General features: G+C 35.9%; 3 protein-coding genes across 4 annotated transcripts; all 3 read left to right on the top strand.

Annotated features, from left to right (window-relative positions):
• The first annotated feature begins 578 nt into the window (after positions 1-578).
• On the top strand, positions 579-4,141 carry LOC121243962. 2 transcript variants are annotated; one of them, XM_041142017.1, is made up of 6 exons: positions 579-1,141; positions 1,229-1,330; positions 1,602-1,779; positions 2,967-3,064; positions 3,687-3,748; positions 3,832-4,141. In XM_041142017.1, the coding sequence occupies exons 1-6, from the start codon at positions 683-685 to the stop codon at positions 3,953-3,955; spliced, it is 1,023 nt and encodes a 340-aa protein (XP_040997951.1). In that variant the 5' UTR covers positions 579-682; the 3' UTR covers positions 3,956-4,141. The 2 variants fall into 2 exon arrangements, with proteins under 2 accessions (XP_040997951.1, XP_040997952.1); XM_041142018.1 differs by lacking the exons at positions 3,687-3,748; positions 3,832-4,141 and adding an exon at positions 3,205-3,539 and having other exon boundaries at positions 588-1,141; positions 2,967-3,063.
• A 9,789-nt stretch (positions 4,142-13,930) lies between these two features.
• On the top strand, positions 13,931-20,883 carry LOC121244365 (WD repeat-containing protein 26 homolog). Its single transcript, XM_041142412.1, is given in 7 exon segments — positions 13,931-14,228; positions 15,694-15,950; positions 15,953-16,109; positions 16,111-16,505; positions 18,517-18,629; positions 18,910-19,539; positions 20,486-20,883. Coding segments are annotated over 6 exon segments (1,743 nt in total). The 5' UTR covers positions 13,931-14,228; positions 15,694-15,721; the 3' UTR covers positions 20,705-20,883.
• A 942-nt stretch (positions 20,884-21,825) lies between these two features.
• LOC121244512 (pyruvate kinase, cytosolic isozyme) lies at positions 21,826-25,792 on the top strand. The gene is made up of 3 exons (XM_041142610.1): positions 21,826-22,245; positions 23,729-24,190; positions 24,755-25,792. Exons 1-3 carry the CDS (start codon positions 21,988-21,990, stop codon positions 25,565-25,567), a joined length of 1,533 nt encoding a protein of 510 aa, XP_040998544.1. The 5' UTR covers positions 21,826-21,987; the 3' UTR covers positions 25,568-25,792.
• The last annotated feature ends 562 nt before the right edge of the window (positions 25,793-26,354 follow it).

The raw sequence follows: 26,354 nt of genomic DNA, 5'->3' as shown, positions 1-26,354 counted from the left end.
ATAAATGTGAAGAGTAATATAACATTAATAATAAATTCAAATTTGATGCATTTAAAATTACTCAAATACAATTAATGTGCTTGAATCTGTTAGAGCAGTGTAGGCAAATATAAATGTAAACCAAGATTTAGTTAACAACCCTACTAAATTATCTACATTAAAAAAGATAAATGCATTTTTTTTACTTATAAATTACAATAAATCTACATATTTGGATGATTATTGTTTCCATTTATTGAATATTTTGTAAGTTATTTCTCTCATCTAAAATATTATTAAGTTGGCAGAAAAAGATAGTTGACAAATAATAATTTAATTTAAAATTAAGTTATTAATTAACATATAATTAGTATGATTATAAAATATGAAAAAAAATTTAAGAAAACAATATTAATATTATTTTGGTGGATAATTTAATGTGAAAAACTCTTTTAAATGGAATAGATAAAAAATAAAATATGTGATTTTAATCGAATTTTATCTTTACCTTTACCTGCGTCAATGCTAATGCTCTTACATTAGTGCTACAAATTACAAAATGTCTTCAAATGACCATTTATTGTCTTAATACATAGATAAATAACAAGAAATGCCGCCAGTATCCCAACTACGCTAATTACCAAAACTTGATAAATTGCCTTCGGTATTTTTTACTCTGCCGTGACCGTCCCCGGCCCTAACCATGGCTATGGCGGCTGCTGCCTGTACTTGCTCCTATGCGTCTCAATTGCTTCCCCGCTCCAAGTTTTCCACATTTGCGTTCCCTTCTTCTTCTGTTTCATGTACCGCTCACAGTGTTATTCAAATCCCTCGTTTACGCACAATACACAGAAACCCCTCAACTCGCTTAGCGGCGGCGAAGAAAGATCTCAACGCCGTTCCCCAGGAGCAAGGGAAAAAGCAGAAGAAGGAACAAGTGGTGGAGGAGGAGGAAGACTTGCCTTGGATTCAGGATAAGGCCTTGGACCTCGTGGAGTTCACCGGCTCCGTCGCTCAGGCCATTCCCGGGCCTAGAGTTGGCTCCAGCTCCTTGCCCTGGATTCTCGCTCTTCCTTTGGTATATGCCGGCCTGACTTTCGTCATCGCCTTTGTCAAGACCGTCCGAAAGTTCACTTCCCCAAGAGAAAAGCGCAGGCGATTGGTCTGAGTTTTTTTTTTTTTTGGTGCATTCCATGGAGTTTTTTAACAGTGATTTATCTTCGTAATGGGTGTTTTTCTCTTAGTTCAGGTCAATAAAAATGTGATGCTTTGCAAATCAATTGATGAGGTATTTCTGGAGGAAAGAGATAACGAAACACTTGATGATGCTCTCAAGAGACTTGAGAGAAAGGTGAGATGACATGCATAGCACACCCACCTGCACACATGCAATTTGATTGATTTTGATGGGTTTCCCATTCTAATGTATTATGCTTGCATCCTCTACTTTGTTCTAACCGCGCCAGTCGCTTGTTCCTAGAGAAAGACAACTGCTTTGTGTCGAGTATCATGATTATTTTCCTTATTATTCTATAACATGACTCGGGTGATCTCCTTGTGTTGGTCGGTTTCGCACAAAAAGCTGTCTCAGTTTTGTTACTCAACTACCCATTCATTTCCAGACTGGTTTCGGCATGGAGGAAATCTTGCGCAAGTACATTCGGTATGCTTTGAATGAGAAGCCCTTCAACCCCGACTTGATTTCCAATTTAATTGAGCTTAGGAAAGCTTCTATGTTGGATGATTCCCAAGTGACTGAGATTTTAAACGAAATTTCAAGACGCATTGTGCGAGATAAAGGTAACTCTTAGTTCCATCGCTTGCGGCACTTGTATGGTCTGATTCATACTGTTCTCTTCTGGCCTATCTAGAAGTCTAATCTGATGGGGATACATTGAGGTAGGACTTTTCCTTCCCACCCGTGTTGTACATTGGATGTTGATGGAGACATAAAGCATCATAGACACGCGCTCGACTTTATCTTCTCTATATAATCTCTAATGAAAACTATTGTCCTATCATGTTGTAAGCCACAATATTGCCCTTTTACAATTTATTGGGATTTAAAACATTAGGATTAGGGCGTTTGCTAGTGTAAATGAAAACTTATTTTCACTTTTGTTGTACGTAGACTAGTAATTTGATAAGAAATGCTTCGGATAAGTTTGTGCTTTGCTTTCCAAATATCCTACGATTTAGCTTCATATATTCAAGAGTATTAATAATTTAATACACTGTTTATCCTGAGTTAATAATTTTTTGTTTGAGAGTCTTAATGATTTTTCCTTCAGGTCGCAATGCAATGACAGTATGGCACTGTTAGTGTTAGATTGTATTCTTTTGTCTCATGTCTGCTTAAACAATCTCAACTCTACAACCCATCGCATGCAAGTGGAGTTGTAACCTATTGCTCCAGACTGAATGTTCTTTTTCTGAAATTACTTTGTATATGGTTTGCGACAAGCAACACTTTTTCGTGATTGGGAATTGCAACTTCCTACCATACGAACGCCATTTAAAATCTTGAAGGGAAGAAAACCATAGTCTCTCCACAGTGAATTTCATGAAGGTCTTTTCACCCTTTTCATAATCCTGCTGCATGCACGGACGCACATTGGGTTTGTTTGGGACTCCTCTTTTGTTCTGCTGAATTTTAGGATGTGTTATTCTATTTAAAGCTGTTCACAAGATAAACCAAGACATTCCTTTGAAAATTGGAAACTTATGGGAAGGAGATCTTTGTTATATTGAAAATTGATGCTCGTTTTCTCCCATTGTTATTCTTCATGTCTGCTTCTCTCTCACTTTCTATTAGTGTTGGGGTGTCTGCATTGATGATTTTTTCATCGTCTTGTGCACTTGATGCATAAGTGAACTTGCTCATTAACCTTCTTGAGGAACAATTCAAGAATAAGATTTTAGTTAGATAAATGCCTCACTGTAGCTCCAATGCTACCAGATACTTATGGCTTGTCTATGATTTTCAGGCCCTGTTGTCTTGGACATGTCAGGTTATTCTGAAAAGGGTTTCAAGAGAAAACTAGCTGTCCAGGCCCTCTTTGGAAAGGTTTTCTATCTGTCTGAGGTAAGTGGCTGAAAAGTTGATGCATGGGCTTATTTTTTTAATAAACTGCTGCCTTGAAAAATTTAAGCTTGTGATAGCAGGAAAACTGCCTTGAAAGTTTTTGGTCCTTGCTCCTCATCAAATTTTCAAACATGTTCTCCGTAGTTAAACCTGCTTCAAGCTGCATTATTGCATGGGTGGAAGGATCAGTAGATGTTAAGGATAGTGGTTTTGAGAGTGTGGCCTACAGCTGAACTGTCTTCTTTGGCTCTTCAAAACGTTCTTGAATAGAAATGGTTTTTGATTTCTGTAAAAGAGAATCAAAATGTCAGTTTTGGCACTGACTCAAAGATCTTGAAGCTTAATTCCTTATGAAGCCTGGCACATGTCTGTCATGCATGCAAGAATTCCCAGTGTATCTGTGTGCTTGAAACTTTGCACGGTTTTATGCATGTTGTTGTTAGAATAAAATAAAATTGGAAAGATATTTTCATTATGAATTTAGTAAATTCTAAGCTTTACCTTTTGTTTTTATTTGGTGTTTTGGGGGGGGGGGGGGGGGGGGGGGGGGGGGGGGGGGGGGGGTGGGAGGTGTTGTATTATCCCTTGAATTGATTGTTCTTCTGTTTCATTTTCTGGCTAGCTGCCAGACTTCTGTTCGAGAGACAGCTCCTTGGTTGTCAAGGAAATTTTTGGAGTTACAGAGTATGCCTCTATCCTTTTCTTGATTAAGTCAAAACTTTGAAAACGTTGTTAGCCATGCTCATGATATCTATTTTTGTACTCAGTGAAGATGCAGACAAGCTTAGGATACACACCCTCTCTAAAGCTGGGGATATGGATTCCCTTGAGAAGATGGTTGATGGTTCAGATTCAGAAGATTCTAGTGGGCGATCATCTTATGCTGCTTGATTCGCATGCGAAATATTTCAGATGTTGTTTGGGACTACGAGGGCCTTATTAGAAAGTTCGTTACTTGTTTCAACTATCTTTGGCATTTTCGAGGTCGTGAGTGCATCGGTTCAGATTCTGTCGCAGGTCATTTTTAAGCGATGTATGAATTTATTTGGCTAGGAATAATCCAGCACATGGAAATCAGCGAGGGCTCATTGACATATGGAATGCGGTGGGGGATTGAGATCCTAGAACTCGTGGCATTCGGCTACCGAAGATAAAGCTTATTTGCATTTGTTTCTCACGAGGGTTGGTTTTGTCATCGCGACTGGTACTCTTATCCAAAACACATTCTACATTCAAGATGCACGCATGACGACCAAAGCCTAAAAATGCTATACAAATCTTCTTTTTGGGAAAAATACACATTACCCTTAAACTTGAAACTACCATACTTATTCTAATCACCAATCACTCCATTAAGTTATCAAGAAATTGTGATGTTATCCTCTTTTCCTCTTAAAAATAAAAAATCACTCTTTAAATTCTTAAAAAAAAAATACACTTGAAAAGTATAAAAACATTTTTTGTCAAATATAATATTTTGTACAGATTTAAAATATTTTTTAAAAATAATATAATAATCTTAATCATAATAAAATAATACTTTGCTTTTTGTAGGAATTTAGATAGTGAGTTGATATGAGATGAGATGAGATGAAAGTTGAATAAAATATTATTAGAATATTATTTTTTCAAAAATGCTACTTGCAATCGGGTAGTGGCACCCTTGCGGCATCGTGTCTGATGTGGCATTCATTATTGGAACATTGCCGTTTGCTACTTGCTCGAAGACAGAAGAGAAAACAGAAATGTAAATGTGCAACATCGTTGTTTGGCTCTTTTCCCTCGAAGACAGAAGGAGTTGATTGGCCTCCTTTCCCATTTCGTCTATTACCACGAAAATTTCCTTCGCTCTGTCTTCTTCTTCATCTTCTACATCCATGAATCCCCATCGTTCTCCATGAACTGGCCACCCAACAAAGCCATCGCAGCCCAATTTTCTTCTTCTCTACTGTCAGTCTTCGTGGTCTCCATGAACCAACAGTTTTGCAAAGTCTTCTCTTCATCTTCTCCACGAAGCCACAGAGCCCCATTCGTCTTCTCCACGAACCCTCCTACCCATGGACCCAAGAACACCCGAAGTCACTGTCTTCGTCTTCTCTTCGTCTTCTCCATGAAGCCACAAAGCCACATTCCCCTTCGTCTTCCACAGGAACCCATCAAAGCCCCTTCTTTCTTCTTCTACACCTAGATATGAAATCCCCTTCCCACAAAACCCCAAAACCCTAACTATAACCCAAATTTATTTTGTTATCAAGGCCCAAAACCCTAGTCCTAAATTTGTTTGGTTATCAAGATCTGAAACCCAAACCCAAACCCTAACCTCAAAAGATTTTTTGTAATCATCGATCGGTAGGGGTGTAAATTTAAACTGGAAAACCGGTCTGGACCGGACCGGTTGGTCTGGTTTTGAACCGCTCCGGTCCGGAACCGGTTCCTATATTATGAAAACAGGCCGAATCCGATCCGGTTTCAGTTCCGTAGTTTTCGGGACCGGACCAAACCGAATCGGACCGGTTAGAAAAATATATATAAAAATTAATTTTATATATTATACAAAATATTTATATATAACATATAATTTTATATTAAATATTTATATATAATATATATAATTATATATCATATATGAAATAATTTTATATTATAATTTATAAATTATAACATAAAATGTTAATCTTAAATATGAACATTTATAATTTATTTGATCATATGTTAGTAATATAATTATATGTAAGATAATGTTATTATAATTTATAAAATAAAAGCTTAATCTTAAAGATGAAAATTTAATTGATCATATGATTTAAACATAATATATATATTAAATTATTAATAACATTTTATCATAAGAAGTAACACTTTATTATATATTTTTTACATTTTTAAAAAACCGGAAAACAGGACCAGACTGGAAACCGGTAAAACCGGTTTAGGATGGTAACCGAGACGTAATCGGTTTTGAAAAATACAAAACTGGTACATACCGGTTCGGTCCTAGATTTTATCTAAAACCGGACCGAACCGGACCGGTTACACCCTTATCGATCGGGCCGAGTTTCAACGTTTCCTCATTGCAAAAATCTCGTTTGTTTTCTCCTTGCCTGTGCTTTGGTTTTACTTTCCAAATGTTTGGAAGTCAATGATTCTTTATCATACATTGTACATTTAGTCATGTACATTACCTATGATGTATAATTCTTGCATTAACTATTTAATCATGTAATTATTCAAATCACATACCATATCTTCCTTGTTAAGTTATCAATTTATAAATTCCATTTCCGTATGAGAGTAGTAGCATCTCTATGGAATGCATAAAATAAAACTTTAGTGGGATACTTCAGCAAATTGTATTAGACTGTAATTATTAAAATGTTTGTGGGATGTTACATTAATTCTCCTTGTCTGTGCTTTGGTTTTACTTTCCAAATATTTGAAAGTCAATAATTCTTTATCATACATTGTACATTTAGTTATGTAATACATTGCCTATGATGATAATTCTTGCATTAACTATTTAGTCATGTAATTATTCAAATCATATACCATATCTTCCTTGTTAAGTTGCCAATTTATAAATTCCACTCATGTATGAGAGTAGTAGCATTTCTATGGAATGCATAAAACTACACCTTTAGTGGGATGTTTCAGCAAATTGTATTAAACTATAATTATTTAAATATTAATGGGATGTTACATTAAAATGTAACACTGTTACTGTTATTGGGGTGTTTATTGTTACATTAAAATGTTAAAAATTTACTGTTATTGGGATGTTTTTCGTTACATTAAGATGTTATATTGTTACTGTTATTGGTATGTTTACTGTTACATTAAATGTAATTTTTACTCCAGAAGATGTATGCGATAAGTCAGTCACCTTTTCCCATTACAACATTTACTGTAATTTTTAACTTTTGATCTTCTTGATAAACTTCCACATTTTTTTTTGAATCTTGAAAAGAAACTTTTCATAAATGAATTTTCGGGGATCCCAACCAAGTAGACAGATCTATGTACCTACTACATTAATATTGTTTATGCTATCCTATCCACATTTTTATTTATGCTTGAGTACAAAAACAGTAGTGAATGGTTAGCATCAATTGGGATGATATAGTGTTGTACTTATTTTGTTAACACCAATTAATATAAAAATGCCAATAATTTTTTGTTTCCTACAAAAACTGCTTTATATGTTCCCTCTCTCCAATTTGAACCAATTGTTATTTTGCTACATGTTAGGATGCTTCTTCATCCTTGCTAAATGTGCTTTGGGTATATCATTTTGTTTTTGTGAGGAGCCAGCCACACTGAGACTTTCAAGTACTGCAAAGAATCCAGGACGACCCTTCTTAAGGTTTTCAAAGTACAATACTAAGGTAACTACATCATTTGTATATAAAACATTTTTGTTCATGTAATGAATAATATTAAAACATCTAACATTTGTTATTTATGTTTAAAATCATCAGAGATTACCATGCTTCAAGTTTTTCAAGTGGGCAGATAGTAATGAGGAGAATGAGCTTCAACTTTGAGGAAGAACCAATGACTTGATAAGAAATGAGAAAGAGCTCGAGAAGATACTCGACGATGTCCACAAGAGGGAGATTGAGGTTATGAAGAAGGAGTTGGTGCTTCGGGAATAAGAAGCTGAAATAAGGCATTCACGCCAACTGCTTCGGTTGTATTGGGCTTTTGTATTTCTAGTTGCATGTTGGTTGTTACTTGGTAGTATTGGAGTTTTGATTTTGTATTGGACTATGTAGTTGATGTATGGATATTGAGCAGATTGTAACACTCCCAAAATGTACAGTTTGTAAAACTGTAAAATAGTGATGTAATGTATAAGCAGTTTGTAAACAATATGGTTAGGTTAATGTATGAGCAGTTTGTATGGATTTTGTATGGACATTGAGCAGTTTTTAAAACTGTTATGTATAGTTGGTATGGATGTAGTTTGTAAAGCAGCTTGTTGCAGTTTTGTATGGATATTAAGCGGTTTTTAAAACAGTTATGTACAGTTTGTATGGATGCAGTTTGTTGTAGTTTTGTAACGGATATTGAGCAGTTTTTAAAACTATTACGTACAGTTTGTATGGATGCAGTTTGTAAACCAGTTTTGTATAGATATTGAGCAGTTTTTAAAATTATTATGTACAGTTTGTATGGATGTAGTTTGTCGCAGTTTTGTAATGGATATTGAGCAGTTTTTAAAACTGTTATGTACAGTTGGTATGGATGTAGTTTATAAAGCAATTTGTTACAGTTTGTATGGAAATTGAGTAGTTTTTAAAATTGTTATGTACAATTTGTATGGATGCAGTTTTGTAATGGATATTGGTTGTAAACCAGTTTGCCTTAGTTTGTTTTTTACTTTGCACATTGTTAGATATTGTTTGTTGAGAAGTAGTTTGCAATGAATAGTTTGTTGTACAATGCAATTTGTATAAGCAATTTGTACATATAATATAACTGTTATAGAGTAGTTTTTCAAACTTGTTCTCAGATGCTCGCAATTTTTACTTCACTTTGACCATTGAGCATTTTGTGGAGCATTTTTGTAAAAAGTGATAACACAAAATGACAAACACGAAACTGTATTACACAAAATAATAAGAATTACGTGGAACTCATAACATGAACAAATTGAGCATAAAAGTAATGGAGTACATGAACCATATTGCCAACATTACTTTTTACTTCACTTTGGCCAGCACTCCACCTGCCACTACACAATACACACATACCAACAAATGCCCCAATACACAAACTATCAACAAATGGCTTTCCAATTAACAAAACAACAAAAATTGGATCCATATACACAACTACCAACAAGTCTTCTAAGCCCTGCAAAACATACAGCATAGATCACTTTAGTTTCCAAAATGATAAGTAAAAATATCAATTGTAACAATATTAAATGTCAGTATTATTAATAACATACCTAATGAATCAAATCATTGCGGCGGTTGTGATTTACTCAACCCAAATTCTTCCGGTTGGGATCCATCTAATCCAAATTGCATCTGTAAATGGTAAACACCAACTTAGTTTGCTTTGAACTAATACTATTAAAATATCGACAACACAAGAGATCCACTTACACTTTCTTGACTACCAATCACCGTTTCTCGGGCCTAGACTTGTCCAACATTAGGAGTATCCATCTCCGAATGGCCAAATAACCTCCTGCAAGTGTAAACGACTGTTGGTTCTCCCCCATCTCGCTAATGAATAAGTCATAAATAATGTTTAGTATTTTTGTCATATTTGCATTAAATGGTATTTTAAATTCGTTAATATTTAAAATATGCACATGTTTGCGTTTCCCCTTCACTGATGTTCTCTTCATTTTTCCTTTAACTTTCGCATGTCTTTCTCCATCCTCGATGCTCTCCTTAGAGATGAAGGTCTGCCTTTCTGTCTCACAACGTTCGGACTGAGTACTTGATTTGAACTACCAGTTGTAGTTGTATCATTTGCCACACAACCAACATTCGCCCTAGTTATGGGACTCGATGGGGGTTCTTGGTTGGCACGATATAAGTCAATCATTACATTCAATTTTGTAGTTGCATCCTCAGTATGCTGTAATGAACTCGCAGCATGAGTAATCGTCTGATAACATATATTCAACAAACTTGAATATCTGTCAGCATTTGCTTGCTGATCTCCTGCGTCATAGCTGCTATAGATTAACATGTACCTCCTTTTGATGTCCTTCATCCATCGATCTAAAATGTATGTTTGAGATAGACTTAATCTCGTTACATTTGAATACTATCAAAATATGCCTACACAATATTCCCCTCATCTAAAACAACCCACACAAACACTTTGCAGTTGTATCTTCCTCACTAAAGTCCACATAATGTGTAACCAGCTTAGTGAATTCTTCAACTAGAACTTCATCCTCTACATGATAGGTCTTTAATGTACCATCATGCTTAAGTAACTTTGGATCCAAATCAATAATGCCGGTAATTTGCTGTTGAACTTCCCTGGATTTAGCATTCGTTTATAGATCTTGAAATCTCTTTTCAATTGGAGATCTAGATATCAGGAAATTAAGACACTAAATGAATGGAAGTCCACGACAGTTTCATTCTCAATTTTCTTTTTCAATACGTTGTCAAACTGGTCAAAAAATTCTTTCAAATTTATCTTAGCATGAACATAACCATAAAAAAATGCATTCATGCTCTTGGTCCGTTACATAGTACTTATTCCAGCCCAAAATTTATCCCTCAAGAATGCCGGTACCCAATGCTCACGCTCATCATATAAACTTTATAGTCAGGCATTTTCATCCAAGTTGTATGTGGTGAGTAGCTGCTCCCAACATTTTTCAAACTTTTGAACACTTTGGGTGTCATATACAGATTTCATCAAAACAATTTTCATCCCACTTTTATACGAACTATGGGAGCCAAGCTTTTCGGGAACTTTCTTCAGTATATTCCACAAAAAAAATTGATGTCAACTTTCTGGGAATACAATGGCAATTGTTTTTTTCATAACTCTGTCCTGATCTGTGATTATGGCTCTCGGAGCTATACCATCCATACATTTCAACCATGTCTAGAATAACCACACAAATGTTTCGGTATCTTCACTGGATATCAATCCTGCTCCCAACAAAATTGACTGGATGTGGTGGTTTACACCAACAAATGGTGCGAAGGGCATACTGTATCTATTGGTTAGATACGTGGTGTCGAATGTGACCACATCACCAAAATATTGATATGATGCCCTACTACGGGGGTCTGCTCAGAAGACATTCTTCAACTTCCCGTCATTATTTAAGTTCATCAATGCAAAGAATCTGAAATTTTTGTACTGCATCCTTAAAAAATAATCTCGAAGCGCTTCAGCGCCACCTTTCCCAAGTCGCAAATGTCTTACCTTGTCCATATAATTACGACAATCATTTTCCAAAAATTGAGGTTCTCGAATCCACCCGTGCCAACGATAAGACTGCCAAAACTTTTATTCATTCAAATCTCAGCCAGGTCATTTGTAGCTAGAACTCTTTTTACGGTCTCGCTAACTTCTCTATTACAACAAAAAAAATAGGATTTCTGTGGACTGAAATCGTGATTATGGATATTATGACATGTTGTCAACCGCACATTCCGTCTTTCCTATAGGACGTGGTTTGACGACATTCAACGTCCTATTCCTGGCTTTCCCACCGCGATCACAAGGTAGGGTGACATATCTAACAGTCCCATCCTCGACCTTTTCACTCATTTTTGTTATCACCCCAAACTCGCATTTCTTATCATATTACTTATAATAGGTCAATAACTTTTCAAAAGAATTAAATTTTATCTCCGACTTTGGCTCTTCAATCGTATCACCACCGTCCATTTGGACACACTTAGGTGTTCCAGCACTGCGATCCTCGGTATCCCGTGAATCTAGTGTATTCTCTTTACTCTCCTCATCAAGTCTAGAGGATGTATCAGGTTTTTCAATTTCCTTACAATTGGGTGGATCCTCTGTATGAACTCTTGAGCCCGTTGCGGAGTTGGTAGTGATGAAAGGAATGAGAGGTCCCATCCCATATTGAAATTTGTAACCAGCATTTTGCATAAATCACAAAAATTAACGCAATTAAACTTTTTGAAAAAGCATATTTATTAAAAAAAATACTAATAAAGTTGCATCACCATCTGAATGTTGATTGGATATTGGTTGCCATCTGGATATGGCATAGAAGCCGGTGACTATGCAAGCATTGGTCCATGCCAAATGTGCATATAATTTGAAAGGTTTGGAGTAGTTGTTAGAATGTCCTAACATAAAAAATAATAATGAGAGTAGCAACCATGAAACATCAATTCAATACATTCCAATAAATCTTTAAAATAATATCACATACCGTGCTTGGAGGATTTGAGGTACTTGGTGTTAGCCCAATTGAGTGGTCTTCTCATTTTTCCATGCTAACAATCCTAAGGAAAACTATACCTCCTGCAAGAACAAGAAGAAAATCACCAGATTAAGTTGATCATCCTTGTGAAAACAAAGGTCAGAGGCATCAATGTAAATGATCCAAATAAGTTAACAAAATAATTACATTAACAATTAGCATGTGCAATGAATTAAATTTATTAGCAAAAGAAATTGATTATTTAAAAACAATTGAAGAATGAACTCTATCATTTGAAAATTTCTTAATAATAATTAACTATAAAATGGTTTTGTTTGAACAACCTAGTTTCTAAACCCAAAAATCAGCTCACTAATGCTATCACTCACCTTTATTACTAGAAATTTAGAACCTAGTATGAAATTTATAAATCATTCCGCAAAAAATCGACTATGGAATAAAAAAAAAATACAGTACTCTTTTCTTCCACATGTCCACTTCAATTAATTTATCTCACATAATATTTCTTGACTTAATTATCTAAATGTCTTCTTATTCTTGCAGGAGGTACTCTACACCAACCCAAACTATTCACTGAACCAATGACCACGTACCCATTGAATCATAACATACCCTTTTGTTTGCATTATGTAATTCAAGAATTGCCTTCTATTTTTTTAATATGATGTCTTCATGTAGTTAAACATGTGAATGTGCCATTAATCCAAGGAAAACAGAATGCCAACCAAGAAGCCAACAAAAATAGACCATTTGCACTACCACATTATCTACGCAACAAGCGGCAAAATGAAATACTAACATCTATAAAATGCAAACCATGTGGCAAAATTAATGGAGATAACCAGTGTAGAAAATTATTTCCTACTTCCTACACACTTTTTGGCTGACCTCCACGAACATTGTGGCTTTGGAGCCTTCCTCTTTAAAAACTAAAAATGCTTATAGATGTTTTTAGCTACCAAAATGTCAACAAAAATACCACATACAAAGAAAGGAAGCCACGAAGACAGGAAGCAGACGATGTGGGATGTCTTACCTGAAGCTAGCGACGGAGACACGAAGCCGAAGAACAAAGATGAAAGAGATCTCATAGCTGTTCACACGAACACGAACACGAACGAGGAGATCTACGGTTCTTCTAGACCAGAAAATCGATTGCCTCATAGCTCAATATCTTATTCTTTCACGGTTTTACGTTTTTGTTGATTTTTTTTTGTTCTGAAATGTAAAATTTTCCTCTTTTTTTTGTCCGTCTTCGATTTTTTTTAATTAAATAAATCAACGCAGCGGTTGCTACAGACAAGAACCGTCTGTAGCAGTATTGTTATTTTTTATTATCACTTTTGTTTTAGGATTTAAAAAAATTGAACTGTTTATTGTATTTTATTAAGAAGTTTGAAAAAATTGTAAATATTTGATGAGATTAGATGAATTGACTATCCAAATTAGGCCTATGAAAATGAATCCACTCAAAAAGTTATTCTGCTGTATATTCCTTAAAAAAAATATTAATATTTGTTGTAATACGGATAGCTTATCACAACATAATACTTATGTAATTGAATAGCAAGTAATAGGCTTTATTCCGGTATTGGAGAATGAGATTGAGACGAGAATTTTGTGAATAGTAATGAAATAGTTTAAATTAAAATATTTTATTAGATTTTAAAAATGTGATAAAAAAAGTTGAATAAAAATATTTTAAAGTTAAAATATTGTTTGATATAATTATTTAATATAATTTTTATTTTAAAATTTGAAGAAGTAGTATTATTTTTTGTATTTTGTTTAGAAATTTGAGAAATTTATAATAATTAGATAATGATTAGATAAAAAAATTAAAAATTAAAAAATTAAAAATATTTATGTTTAATGATGTATGAATTTTATTTTTTAAATGAGATAGAGATTTATTTTCTAAACAAATCAAAAGATGAATGGTATTCATCTTTTGATTTGTTTACTTCCGGGTAAGATTTACCAGCCTCCTTTCATGATCTTTTTTTGGGCCTCGTGAGACAAAGACAGACGCCACTCTCTCCAATCCATGTTGCGTGGTCATCACATTAGTCGTGTTAGCCATCTGAAGCCCCTTTCACCTCTCTGCCCACTGCCAAAAGCAGTATTAGTCCTTAAGATTTATATTTCATATCCCTATCTATCAATATATATCACTCCTCCTTGCATGTCTGAATCGGTGCTGCCTGTTTTGGTCTTCCGAGTTCCGTGTATAGTTATTCCTTGTCTATCTCCGTACACATTCTCTCCGTAGAAAACCCATTTTTCTTTAGATTTCTCTCATATTTTGCCCTGTGAGAACTTTGTCCTTTTAGTAAGAATCTTTGACTTGGATTGTTTTTATCGAGATAGTATTTTCTGGTTAATGCTTCTGGTGAGAAATTCTACTCCTTGTTCATAGATTGGTTTCATCTTTCTATGCTACTTTTGTTTTTACTCTTAATCTTGACTGTTCCGATGTGTTTAGTTTGGTTTTTGGTACCGTTATTGCAATGATGAAGAACTCTTCTATTCGATGATAATATTTTCTCGATGTTCTGTTCTTTTTAGCATTACCTTCCAGGCTTCTATGCAATTGTATTTACATTTTTATTTTTTTAATAGGTAATTGTATTTACATTTTTATTTCGCGATTTTCCATACAGTTTTCTCTGTCATGCCAGAGAAAAGTCATCGCTCTCTTTGGTCTGATTAGGGGTCTGGGGGATGGTGTTGTTTCTGTATGATAGGAATTTTGGTCAGTTTTTTCTTCGTGTTCTTTTTGTTTGGTTATTGTTATTACTTTCACGAAAATGATTGATTATAAAGAATACTAGCTGATTACATTTCTCATCTTCAAAACTGCATCTAAATGCCACTTTCATTTTTCTTTTAATTCGTTATGGCGATGGCGGAATTTCAATTATAAATTCTTGTGTAGTTGTGTTAGCCAGACAAGTCCTCAGTTTCGTAAAATTGAGCTTTCTGATTTTTTTGAAGGAGACCTGTGTTTGAGATTATGAAATTTGGCTCCTTCAGGTAGTTTAAAAGGATTGTTTGGTCTCTTGTGCTTATGATTACAGTTAATTGTAAGAAAAAGAATATTGCTTCTCGCTTTCCTGATCTTGTTACTTTCTCATTGTTCATTATTACCGTTTATTATTATCATTGTCTTCCCTTTTAATCTAAGTTTCTTGTCCTTTGATCTTGGTGCTGAGTTATAGGGCTAGTTTGGGTAGTGGAATACTATTCATTATTTTATTATTATTTTTCACCTACCTTTCACTACTATTCAATATTCTATTATTACTTTTTCAGTACTATTCACAGAATATCTAAGATCATTAGGGGCTAGTTGGGGTTGGATTTTCGGGTAGAGTTTTAGTTCTACGGGAAACAAGGGGTTGGGGTAGGGTTTGGTGTATTTTTGGTTGTTTTTCACGGGTTTTTTGGGTCATAGGGGCTTTCTAATATGGGCAAGGTCTTTTCTTATATACATTCAGTGTACTTGGTTACTCCTATTGATATATATAATATTTTACTTATCAAAAAAGAATATCTGAAATCACATCACTACCCAAACGCAACCATAGTCTGCATGTACTTTGTTAAACCTTCCTCATTGCCTACTTAATTATATAATTTCTGGTAGTTTTTCATTTGTATTCTTCTGAGATCAAGGTTTTCCTCCTATTAAAGTTTGTTCCTCTCTGACTTGTAGAATTTATATGGGCTAAGTCGAGCATTTCATGAGAGGTATAGAGGACAATGAACCGCCATTGAAACGCACAAAAATTCGTTTGGCAGAATCAAATAGCTTATTGGAAGACTTATCTCATATGCAGCCTGTAGCTTGCTCTATGGGATATTCAATGGCTAGGCCTCTACCCTCGCATGGGGATGAAGAAACTATTGGTTTAAAAGGAATTATCAAACGAGCAGAATTCATCAAAATTATAACTAGGGCATTGTATTCACTTGGTATGATAAGAGTGGGGCCCTTTTAGAGGAAGAGTCAGGTATAACATTGCACTCATTAATATATAATTTGCTTATGCAGCAAGTGAATGATGGAAAATGGAATGAATGTGTGGCTATGCTGCACACAATTGGTGTCTTGGATGAGAAAACTGTGAAATCAATCTTTCCTGATATTGGAGCAGAAGTTCCTTGAGCTTCTGAAAATGGAAAAAGTAACTAATGCTTTAGATACTTTACGGAATGAGATTGTACCTCTCTGTGTTAATGTGAGCCGAGTTCATGAGCTTGCTGCCTGCATTGTCTCACCTTCACAGTATGTAAGACTTGGGCTTTCCAGTCAAGATACTGATGTTGTAAAGTCATGGTTAAATATTTTGGAGAAACTGCAGAAGGTGCTTCCTGCAGCAGTAATGACACCTGGAAAAAGGTTAGAACATCTAGTTGAACAGGCTCTTGATGTGCAGCGAGATGCGTGTATATTTCACAACACTTTGGATAGTGATTTGTCTTTGTACTCAGATCATCAGTGTGGGAAAAACCAAATTCCTTCTCTTTATGATTGTTTATTCCTGTTTTCTCCAGTTGCTTCATTTGCAGTTTTTGGGCTTTGTTTGTAGAGCATGCAAAATATAATACAATTGTTGCTTATTGGGATGGTTTATTTATTGAAACCAGTGAAGATAATCTATTTTCCTGTCTGTATTGGGATCTGTCAACATTTTCTTGATGTCAGTTTGTACGTTGAAGTTTTTTTTTTGTTGGCTTTTATGTTGTGTTAGCATAAAGCTAAGGTTTGTTCATACATCTGATAAACTCCAATGATAGAAAACCTTTTACATCCATGGAGGCATGCTGGATTTCGAGACTCATACCTTAGCCATGCGACATGGCATGAGCTGTAAGACAATGTTAGCATCATTACTTGCAGAAATCTTAACATCGTATTTTCATATTCTTACTGATGAGAACAAACAAAGTAAGGATTTCCATTTTAATGCCCAAGTGTTTTTTTTTAATAAGATATTTTATTTTCAAGAATAGGCATAAGCCCAATTAAATAGGACATATACAAAGGAAATACCTACTACTTTCTAAAACCAAAAGGAAAATTTAAAACAAATTCTGGAAAATATCAACCATTACAAAAGTTTTAGCCCACAAACTCAAAAGTACTAAAGAAAAAATCCCTAAGGTCTCCTAATGAATGTTCTTTGTCTTCGAAGCATCTTCTATTCCTTTCAAGCCATAGACATCACATGAGACTAGAATGAATCATCTTCCAAATATCAACAACATTCTTGCTACCCTTCAATCCCTTCCACCCTACCAATAAATCCACCACTTCCTTGGGCATTACCCAAAGAAGACCAAACTGATTCAAAACCTCATTCCACAAGAAGGTAATGTGTTAATGAAGGTAATGTGTAATACCTCAGTTTTGGATATATGAAGGTGGTGAATGAGATCCCACATTGCTTGCGAGGGAGAACTTATTGCCTTTTATGATGATTCTAATGGGCTACAATTACAACATTGCCAATTCCTTTTGGAGTGTAGGCCTAGGATGTGGCTTAAGCCTTTCTTGGGTTATTACAAATGGTATTAAAGTCAAATTCAGCCAGAAGTGTGAGACTTTAGTTGTGCCACTTATGTTGGAAGGGCTTGGTAAAGACGTCAAGTATATAAGAGGTGGATATTGTAATACCTTGGAATGAGTATAAGAAGATAGTTAATTAAATCCCACATTTTTAGCCCCTAGGGGTTGGCTTAGGTTGTAAAGGCCTTGGGCTTGGGGGTATCCTCTCCCCAAGTCTAAGGTTCAAATCCCCTTGAGTGCAAACAATCTCTAGGGGCCATTGGACTAGAGGATTTTCCCCTTGAATTATTCGAGTTGCACTTGCGGAGGACTTCTTGCTGAGGGTCTGTGCATCCTCGGGATTAGGGACGCTGTTCTCAGACATCCGATGCCAATACAAAAAAAAAAGTACTTTTAAAAAAAAATTAAATCCCACATTGTTTGGGAGAGAGAATTTCCTACCCTTTTTAATGATTTCAATTAGCTCCAATTATAATATTGACTAGTCTTTTTGGAGTATAGTGCCAAATGTGGCTTAAGCCTTTCTTAGATCATTACATGTGTCATGTATCATGGTCAAACCACTGCAAGCGTTTGTCAAAGTACTAAGCACCAAACTATTCTTGCCTAAGGTTTTTGTCTTATTGCCCCTCATGCCCACCCGAATGAGGAGAAGGTAAGTCATTGATTTCCCAGTCGAGCCTTGAGCCTTGAGGGTCAACAATCCTGTCAGGCCCTAGTATCGAAAAAAGTTATAATGCCTTTAGTATTGGTGAGATTCTTTTCGTTAAAAAAAATTTCCAATGAAACATTATACATGCCAGTTTAAAATTTTATTGTCACTGATAATGAAGTTCTAGTCTCTCAAAATGCTGCTGTATATTTGTGATTTATTGAAGTTAAGCTGCCTATGCAATTTGTTTTGGGCGTTTTATTTATGTCTTATGTGCCTTAGAGATGGACTGTAAATTGAAAATTTTGCTCATTGAATCCGACAGATACTTCAAAAACATACTAATGAAGTTTGGTTTTTGGAATTTTCACATGCTGGGAAATATTTAGCTTCATCATCGAAAGATCAATCAACAATTATATGGGAGGTAACTGTTTGTCTGATTATTGGCTTTAATCATCGGTCGAAAGTAATTTAACTTTTACTCTCTCTTTCTGTGTGAATTGGATCCTTACGATGTTGCATGGCATCTGGGTATTTGAGGAAATGGCAGAAATTGCAGACGTCTGACTGTCAGATATTTCTTGTTGCACCATTTATCTTACTATATTTGTTTCTGTTTCTGGAATATCACCTTCCCAGTTATACAAATGTCAATTCTTGTTTCAGAATGTTCTCTTAAAGGATTTAGAATTCCACCCTTTTAGGTTAAAGAGGATGGTCATGTTTCATTGAAGCATAAACTAACTGGCCACCAGAAGCCAGTGTTGATGGTGTCATGGGGTCCAGATGATCATCAGCTCCTCACATGTGGACTGGAGGAGGTCATCAAACGTTGGGATGCCATATCTGGAGAATGCCTCCTTGTTTATGAGAAAAACGGTGTTGGCCTGATTTCTTGTGGATGGTTCCCTGATGGTAGAGGGATATTCTCTGGTATGACTGACAAGAGTATCTGCCTCTGGGATTTGGATGGAAGAGAGCTGGAATGTTGGAAAGGGCAGCAAACACTCAGGATATCAGACATGGCTGTAACTGATGATGGAAAGAGGATCATAAGCATATGCAGAGAAACCTCAATATTATTGCTTGACAGGGAGGCAAAATTTGAGAGATTGATTGAAGAGGAGGTAGCAATTACTTCGTTCTCCTTGTCAAAGGACAATAAATTCCTACTGGTCAATCTTATAAATCAAGAAATTCATCTTTGGAGCATAGAGGGTGATCTGAAGGTTGTGGCGAAGTGCAAAGGTCACAAGCGTGCCAGATTTGTCATTAGATCTTGTTTGGGTGGATTTAAGCAAGCCTTTATTGCCAGCGGGAGTGAGGATTCACAGGTAAGCTGACTTTGGACCAAACTCTTTTGTCTTAATGAAATTACAATTCTCTAGAAGAATATTTGCAGGGATAGTGGTCTGAAGGTATACGTCATTCATGGCCTTTGGATTTGAATGGTATCTTCAGTCCCAAGAAGCAAGGGGTGGACACTAGGATCATGTAAAATATAAAATAAAAATGAAGGATAGGGAAAAGGCTTTTTTTTTTTGGGGGGGGGGGGGGGGGGGGGGGGGGGGGGGGGGGTTGGGGGGTTGCTAGATCATGCTGCTAGGGATCCCTTCAACCATTGACTCTCATCATTTGTTTATTTTTTCATTTAAATTGGAGATTCTTTTGAGAAGAAAAATTCTAGACATAAGCCTCACACCCAACACACCCACTTAAAAAACATGTCATTTTATTCTTTTACCCACGTAATGAAAATGATTCTAGACATGTTTGTAAGTAAAATAGGATAAAAAGGTAAAATGACATGTTTTTAAGTAGGTGTGCAGTGTGTGAGGCTTATGAGTTGCACGACTCTTTTGAGAAACATCTTATCATGGAATCGACATTGCATTCGATGTGGTGCAATTTGTGGCCTATGATCATAAAAGTTATTTTCTTCTCAGTAGAAATAATTTTGGGTGCTTCATGCAATCTTAAATTCTTAAATTCGTCATATTTGATCATTTTTATTAATCATTGGCCTAAGATGAGAGCACCATAGATATGACGACCTTGGTTAAAGTCTTGCTAATACAAGGGAGGCAGTTGATCTGAAAGTTTTCAGTAGGGAATCACAAATCGATTGGATTGTAGACATACCTGAAAGAACTTGCAACTGTTTGTTGTTTCTTCTCACTCACCCTATTTATAAAATGGTTTGATATGTTTCTTTTTTGTTTTCAATAAAAAAGAAGCGCACTCCCATTGAAATTCGAGGTTTGCAATTTCTTAATGTAGGTGTATATATGGCACAGAGGTTCTGAGGAACTCCTACTGGCATTGCTGGGGCATTCGGGAGCTGTTAATTGCGTGAGCTGGAATCCTACAAATCTTCACATGTTGGCTTCCGCCAGCGATGATCATACTATTCGAATATGGGGTTTAGATGAGTTCAACCTGATACGCAGAGACTCTCAGAGCAATGGCATCACTCGCTGCTCGGATGGAAGAATTTGAAACGATTTTCTAGACATCCAAAAATTTGTTGAGACTATAAGAAAGCAAATGTTCTTTGAAAGAATTTATAACAGTTGATGAAATTTATCTTTTGCTTAAGTTCTTGGCATCTATAGCAGCAAAAAATGCTACTGCTATCTGCCAATCAAGCAATAAAACCAGGTGACTCTTTTGTTTCTCTTCGCTTGATTCTGCTGCACAAGATGCATGAGCAAGCTATGCTAAAGGGTACTTCTAGTGAGCTAGCTAAAGTTGAAATCTAGCAAAAGTTTGGCCAGTTCAAAATACACTAATATCAAACTAGCTAAATAAACAGTAATTTTATCGTCGTCTATTTGGCCTGGTCACAATGTGGCTAGTGAAGTCGTCTGGCCATCTATTTTGATCATTATTTTATTGTATATGTTTTTGATGCGGTAGCCCTTTTCCTTTTTGCGTGCTCCCTCCTATTGTTCTTCCAAACCGGTGTTATAGTCCACAATAAGATTTAAGAGTATAGAATTACGTGGAAATTTATGTGAATGGAATAGTCAAAAGTTAAATTCATTTCATATTCATAAAAAATGTTTTTAGGCTTTGTTTGGAAGTCAAATTTATTTCAACTCATCATTACAATTTTTTCAAATTTTAACATAAAATATAATAAACAATTCAACTTTTTCAAATTCTAAAATAATAATAATATTTTATCATCTTAACTTAGTTCAACATCCAAATGCAGCCTTAGTTTTGGTTAATCCATTGAGTGTTATTTAACTAGGTTACGTTTAGATGTGAAATTGAGTTGAGATGATAAAATATTGTTAGAATATTATTTTTTAATATTATTATTATTTTAGGATTTAAAAAAATTAAATTGTTTATTATATTTTATGTTAAAATTTAAAAAATTTATAATAATAAGTTGAGATGAATTTGATTTCTCAACGAAGCCTACTAATTCATTGAGAATGCCCTTACAATATTATCTAAATTTAATATAAAATCATAAAATTTTGAGTTTGAAAATTTTAAAGGTGTGGTTGTGGAAAATGTTGGAGTTTGAAAATTTTGAGAATGTTTTTCAAAACAGTTCAAATGCTTGCTAGCAAATCAGGTGGCGACGCACGCGGTAAAATATTTTCTTCTCGGAAACAATATTCTATTACTCCTGCATTGTGCACTCGAATCTGCATTAAATCGGTTCGCCTCCTCCTTTATTCTTCTCTCTCTCACTTGGTTCTTCTCCGTTTCCCCTCTACTGATCCTCTTCCCGTTGTCCTGCGAATTTGTAGTTAAAATAGATGGCCAACATCGACATAGAGGGAATGCTTAAGGAGCTCCCGAACGATGGTCGTCTCCCAAAGACGAAGATCGTGTGCACTCTGGGTCCCGCATCTCGGTCGGTGCCCATGCTGGAGAAGCTTCTCAGGGCCGGTATGAACGTCGCCCGCTTCAATTTCTCCCACGGCACACACGACTACCATCAGGAGACCCTCAACAATCTCAGGATTGCCATGCACAACACTCAGATTCTCTGTGCCGTCATGCTCGATACCAAGGTCTTCCTTCTTTTTCGACTTGCTTGATTGCCCTTTTTCCTTTATTTATTTATTTTAGGGGTTGTTAGTGTATTGGGTTTCTACATTCTGCTTCACGGGATGGAGGGCATACTGTTGAGCTTCCATGCTATCTCTGAAAAGAATGCTCAAACTGACTGGTAAAAATGTAAGCCCGTGTATACACTGTTGCACTTTCATAGAAAAAAGGTATTACTCGACAGAATATTTAAATTTGATCCAGTGAAGTTAGAAGGCACGATAATTTATTATTTGAAAATAACAATTTAAATCATGACAAAACCTAATTATATAAAGATTCTACCATGATTGATTTTAAAAAACACACGATTCCACGAAAATAGGCTGATCCCAAAGTCATCATATGCATCGGCTCAACATAAGGATATGGCATGCCTGGATTTAAGGTTTTGTTCGCAACAAACAAAATGTAATGGTCACACATATCTAGGACAGAAGGTTGTGGATACGCATTTAAGAAGACATTCAAAATCAGAGTAATACATTCTGAGGGTCGCATGAAATTGAAGTAAAAACTAACCTATTAAAGATGGTTTGAGGGTCGTGTGTGTCTTTCTTTGCTTGTAGCTTAATTAAGCATTTTAACTTTGAATGCTTCAAACTTCAGATATTTAATACCATGAAAATAAAGAGGCAAGCACTGACATTTCTAAAGTAAAATCAGGTTTCCCAAGAGGTAAAAGCAAAATACACAGAAGATAAAATAGGTCATTTATGCTTTCAGCACTTACTTCTCACATCCATCTGTCCATTCGCACCCTCTGCATAGATAATATGGTCCTGCTTAGATTATCACTAAGGAAGAAGACCTACTTTAGCAGTAACCTTGTCCGACATCTTCCATTTCTGTTTGGAATAAAGACTTTGATGAAGGGAAATCCAATGCTTATATCATTTTTGTTTTTCACTGCTATGTTATACACATATATGGTGAATCATAGATTAATGACCTTGCTCTCCACTCTGTTCTTATGAGTGGAGGAGGTCCCATTTAACCTCCAGCTCAGTGGCAATTCTCACACTACCTATACATAACCTATGATTGGAAACATGGTCTACTGGAGGATTTTCTGAATTTCATGGGACAGCACAATTGTTGTTCTAAAAATCATTGATATTAAGAGTATGTTCTAATCAGTCCAGTGGATCTCATGTTACATGCAAACAAAGAAAACAGATGAACATTTCAATTTAAAACTGAAAGAAAACGTAAATCAGTCCCTTGAGTCATATTTTGTCAATCCCAGCACTGATTGCGTGATACCTCCATGTTTTGCAAGCCCCAGGCTGAAAGTTCTCTTAATATTCCTTTTTCTGCACTGAATTTAATTTTGGATCTGGTACACATTTACAAATTGCATTGCTGGAATTACTGGTCACTGACTGGTCTGCGTTACTGGTTCCCAATCACTGACTGATCTGGTGTTCCCCTTTGTTATTGCAGGGACCTGAGATTCGAACTGGTTTTCTCAAGGATTCAAAACCTATTCAACTTAAAGAAGGTCAGGAAATCACTGTCACAACTGATTACAGCATCAAGGGAGATGAGGAGATGATCTCCATGAGCTACAAAAAACTAGCCGAGGACTTAAAGCCTGGAAATACCATCTTGTGTGCCGATGGTACCATCACACTCAATGTCTTGTCTTGTAATGCAGATGCTGGGACTGTGAGATGCCGTTGTCAGAATACTGCCATACTGGGGGAGAGAAAAAATGTCAATCTTCCTGGTGTTGTAGTGGATCTTCCAACTCTGACAGAGAAAGATACGGAAGACATTTTGCAATGGGGTGTTCCCAACAAAATAGATATGATTGCTCTTTCATTTGTACGCAAGGGCTCAGATCTTGTTAATGTCCGTAAGGTTCTTGGGCTTCATTCCAAGAATATACAATTGATGTCGAAGGTATGTTATTTCCTTCTGATGTCAAGTTTTCCTGTCATTCATATAGTACAATATTTAACTTAATTAGATGTAACCGTTTTTTCCTGTAATTACGACCTTTATGTTTTATATGTTCAATCTCCAAAACCTGGTTTTGCACCCTCCAAGCATGAGTTACCACTTAGTCAGGAAAAATAAATTATTGTGCAGTGGAAATTTCCAAATAAAAAATGCTTTCTTTTACTTTTGAGAGAAGTAAGCCATTATTTGCTGATGTGGCATCTCATTTGGAGGCTTGTGTGTGTGTATGTGTGTTTTTGCATGCGCGCGCACGTGCGCTTGCCGAAAGCCATTCTCTCAATCTGCATGTGTTTATGCAGTCTTATAATTTCCTTAGACACATAGTAGGGCACAATGTAATGCCTGTTTGTTCTCTATTGCTTTTGCTTTTCTTTTTCTTTTTTTCTTTTCCTTTTTTAATTCCTTTCTTTCTTTGCAATTTGATTTTTTGCTTGTTGCTGTGCCACACCACATTCATTTTTATTGGTCAAGGCGTGATTGTTGTGGCTGCTGTGGTGTTCTCAGGTTGAGAACCAGGAGGGAGTAATCAATTTTGATGAGATCTTGCGTGAAACTGACTCATTCATGGTTGCCCGTGGCGATCTTGGAATGGAGATTCCAGTTGAGAAAATTTTCTTGGCACAGAAAATGATGATATACAAGTGCAATCTTGTGGGCAAACCTGTTGTCACTGCTACTCAGATGCTTGAATCCATGATCAAGTCTCCCCGGCCAACCCGAGCTGAAGCCACCGATGTGGCTAATGCTGTCCTTGATGGCACTGACTGTGTCATGCTTAGTGGTGAGAGTGCTGCTGGGGCCTACCCAGAACTGGCTGTGAAGATCATGGCTCGAATTTGTATAGAGGCAGAATCATCCCTTGACTATGGTGCTATTTTTAAGGAAATGATTAGGTCAACCCCACTTCCAATGAGCCCGTTGGAGAGCCTTGCATCGTCTGCTGTTCGGACTGCTAACAAGGCCAGAGCAAAACTCATTGTTGTGATGACACGTGGAGGAACCACGGCCAAGTTGGTTGCGAAGTACAGGCCAGCTGTTCCAATCCTCTCAGTAGTTGTTCCAGTTTTGACCACAGATTCATTTGATTGGACCTGCAGTGATGAGACGCCAGCAAGGCATAGCCTGATATACCGTGGTCTGATTCCTCTGCTGGCTGAAGGATCGGCTAAGGCCACTGATGCAGAGTCCACAGAGGTGATTTTGGAAGCTGCCCTGAAGTCTGCAACAGAGAAGGGGTTGTGCAAGCCTGGTGACGCGGTGGTGGCACTTCATCGAATTGGAGCTGCCTCAGTTATTAAGATCTGCGTTGTGAAATGATATGGCATGCAATGCTAGGGATCTACTGGACTTGTGTTTTCCTTTTATTGCTTTTATGTTTGTTCTATTTTTTGTCTTTCTTGAGCCATGTTGGAGGGTTTCTCTAGATTGTCTTGGACTGTTTTTCCTGTTAATGTTGAAATACTATATCATTTTCCCGGTATAATTTATACATAAGAAACAGGGCTCCCTTTCTAATATTTTGGCAGTTGGAGGCCGCAATTAGATGTTTGCACCACATCATTTTTTTATCTTCATTACTAGTTTTTTCTTTTTGGAGTTCTCTCGTATTCTATTTTTCTGGATTTCCCTCTTTATCCGTGCTGATGTTTTGTCCAATGTAAGATTATGTTTGGATGTCAATATTTCCTCAATCCATTTTAAACTAATTATTGATGGAATATTATTTTTTTAACTTTCTATAAAAAGTTTAAACTTGTCTCAATCTATTTCATACATTCAAATACATGTTTCAACCTATTTCTATTCAAATATATTTTAATAAGATTTATAAAATATTATTATTTACAGATCAATTCAGATCATTTAATATCATTTTAACGTCCCAACACAGCGTAAAATGAGCTAGTAATTTTCATGCATTAAATTTTATTATAGTTTGAATTGCAATGACTTGTAACCCGGCCCATTTGGCATTTACTCTGGCCGTATGAGATAAACTCTGGAGCGTCCTTGAAGCGTTGAACGTTAGGGAGAAAATTTGATACGCTTGGATTTTTTTTTTTTTGGGACAACTTATAATGTTATTAAAGTTAGGTTTGGATGG

The sequence above is a fragment of the Juglans microcarpa x Juglans regia genome, chromosome 8S, assembly GCF_004785595.1.
Source record: "Juglans microcarpa x Juglans regia isolate MS1-56 chromosome 8S, Jm3101_v1.0, whole genome shotgun sequence".
NCBI lineage: Eukaryota > Viridiplantae > Streptophyta > Magnoliopsida > Fagales > Juglandaceae > Juglans > Juglans microcarpa x Juglans regia.
The sequence above is the reverse complement of the archived record's forward strand: the minus strand, read 5'-3'. Positions and strand labels throughout refer to the sequence as shown.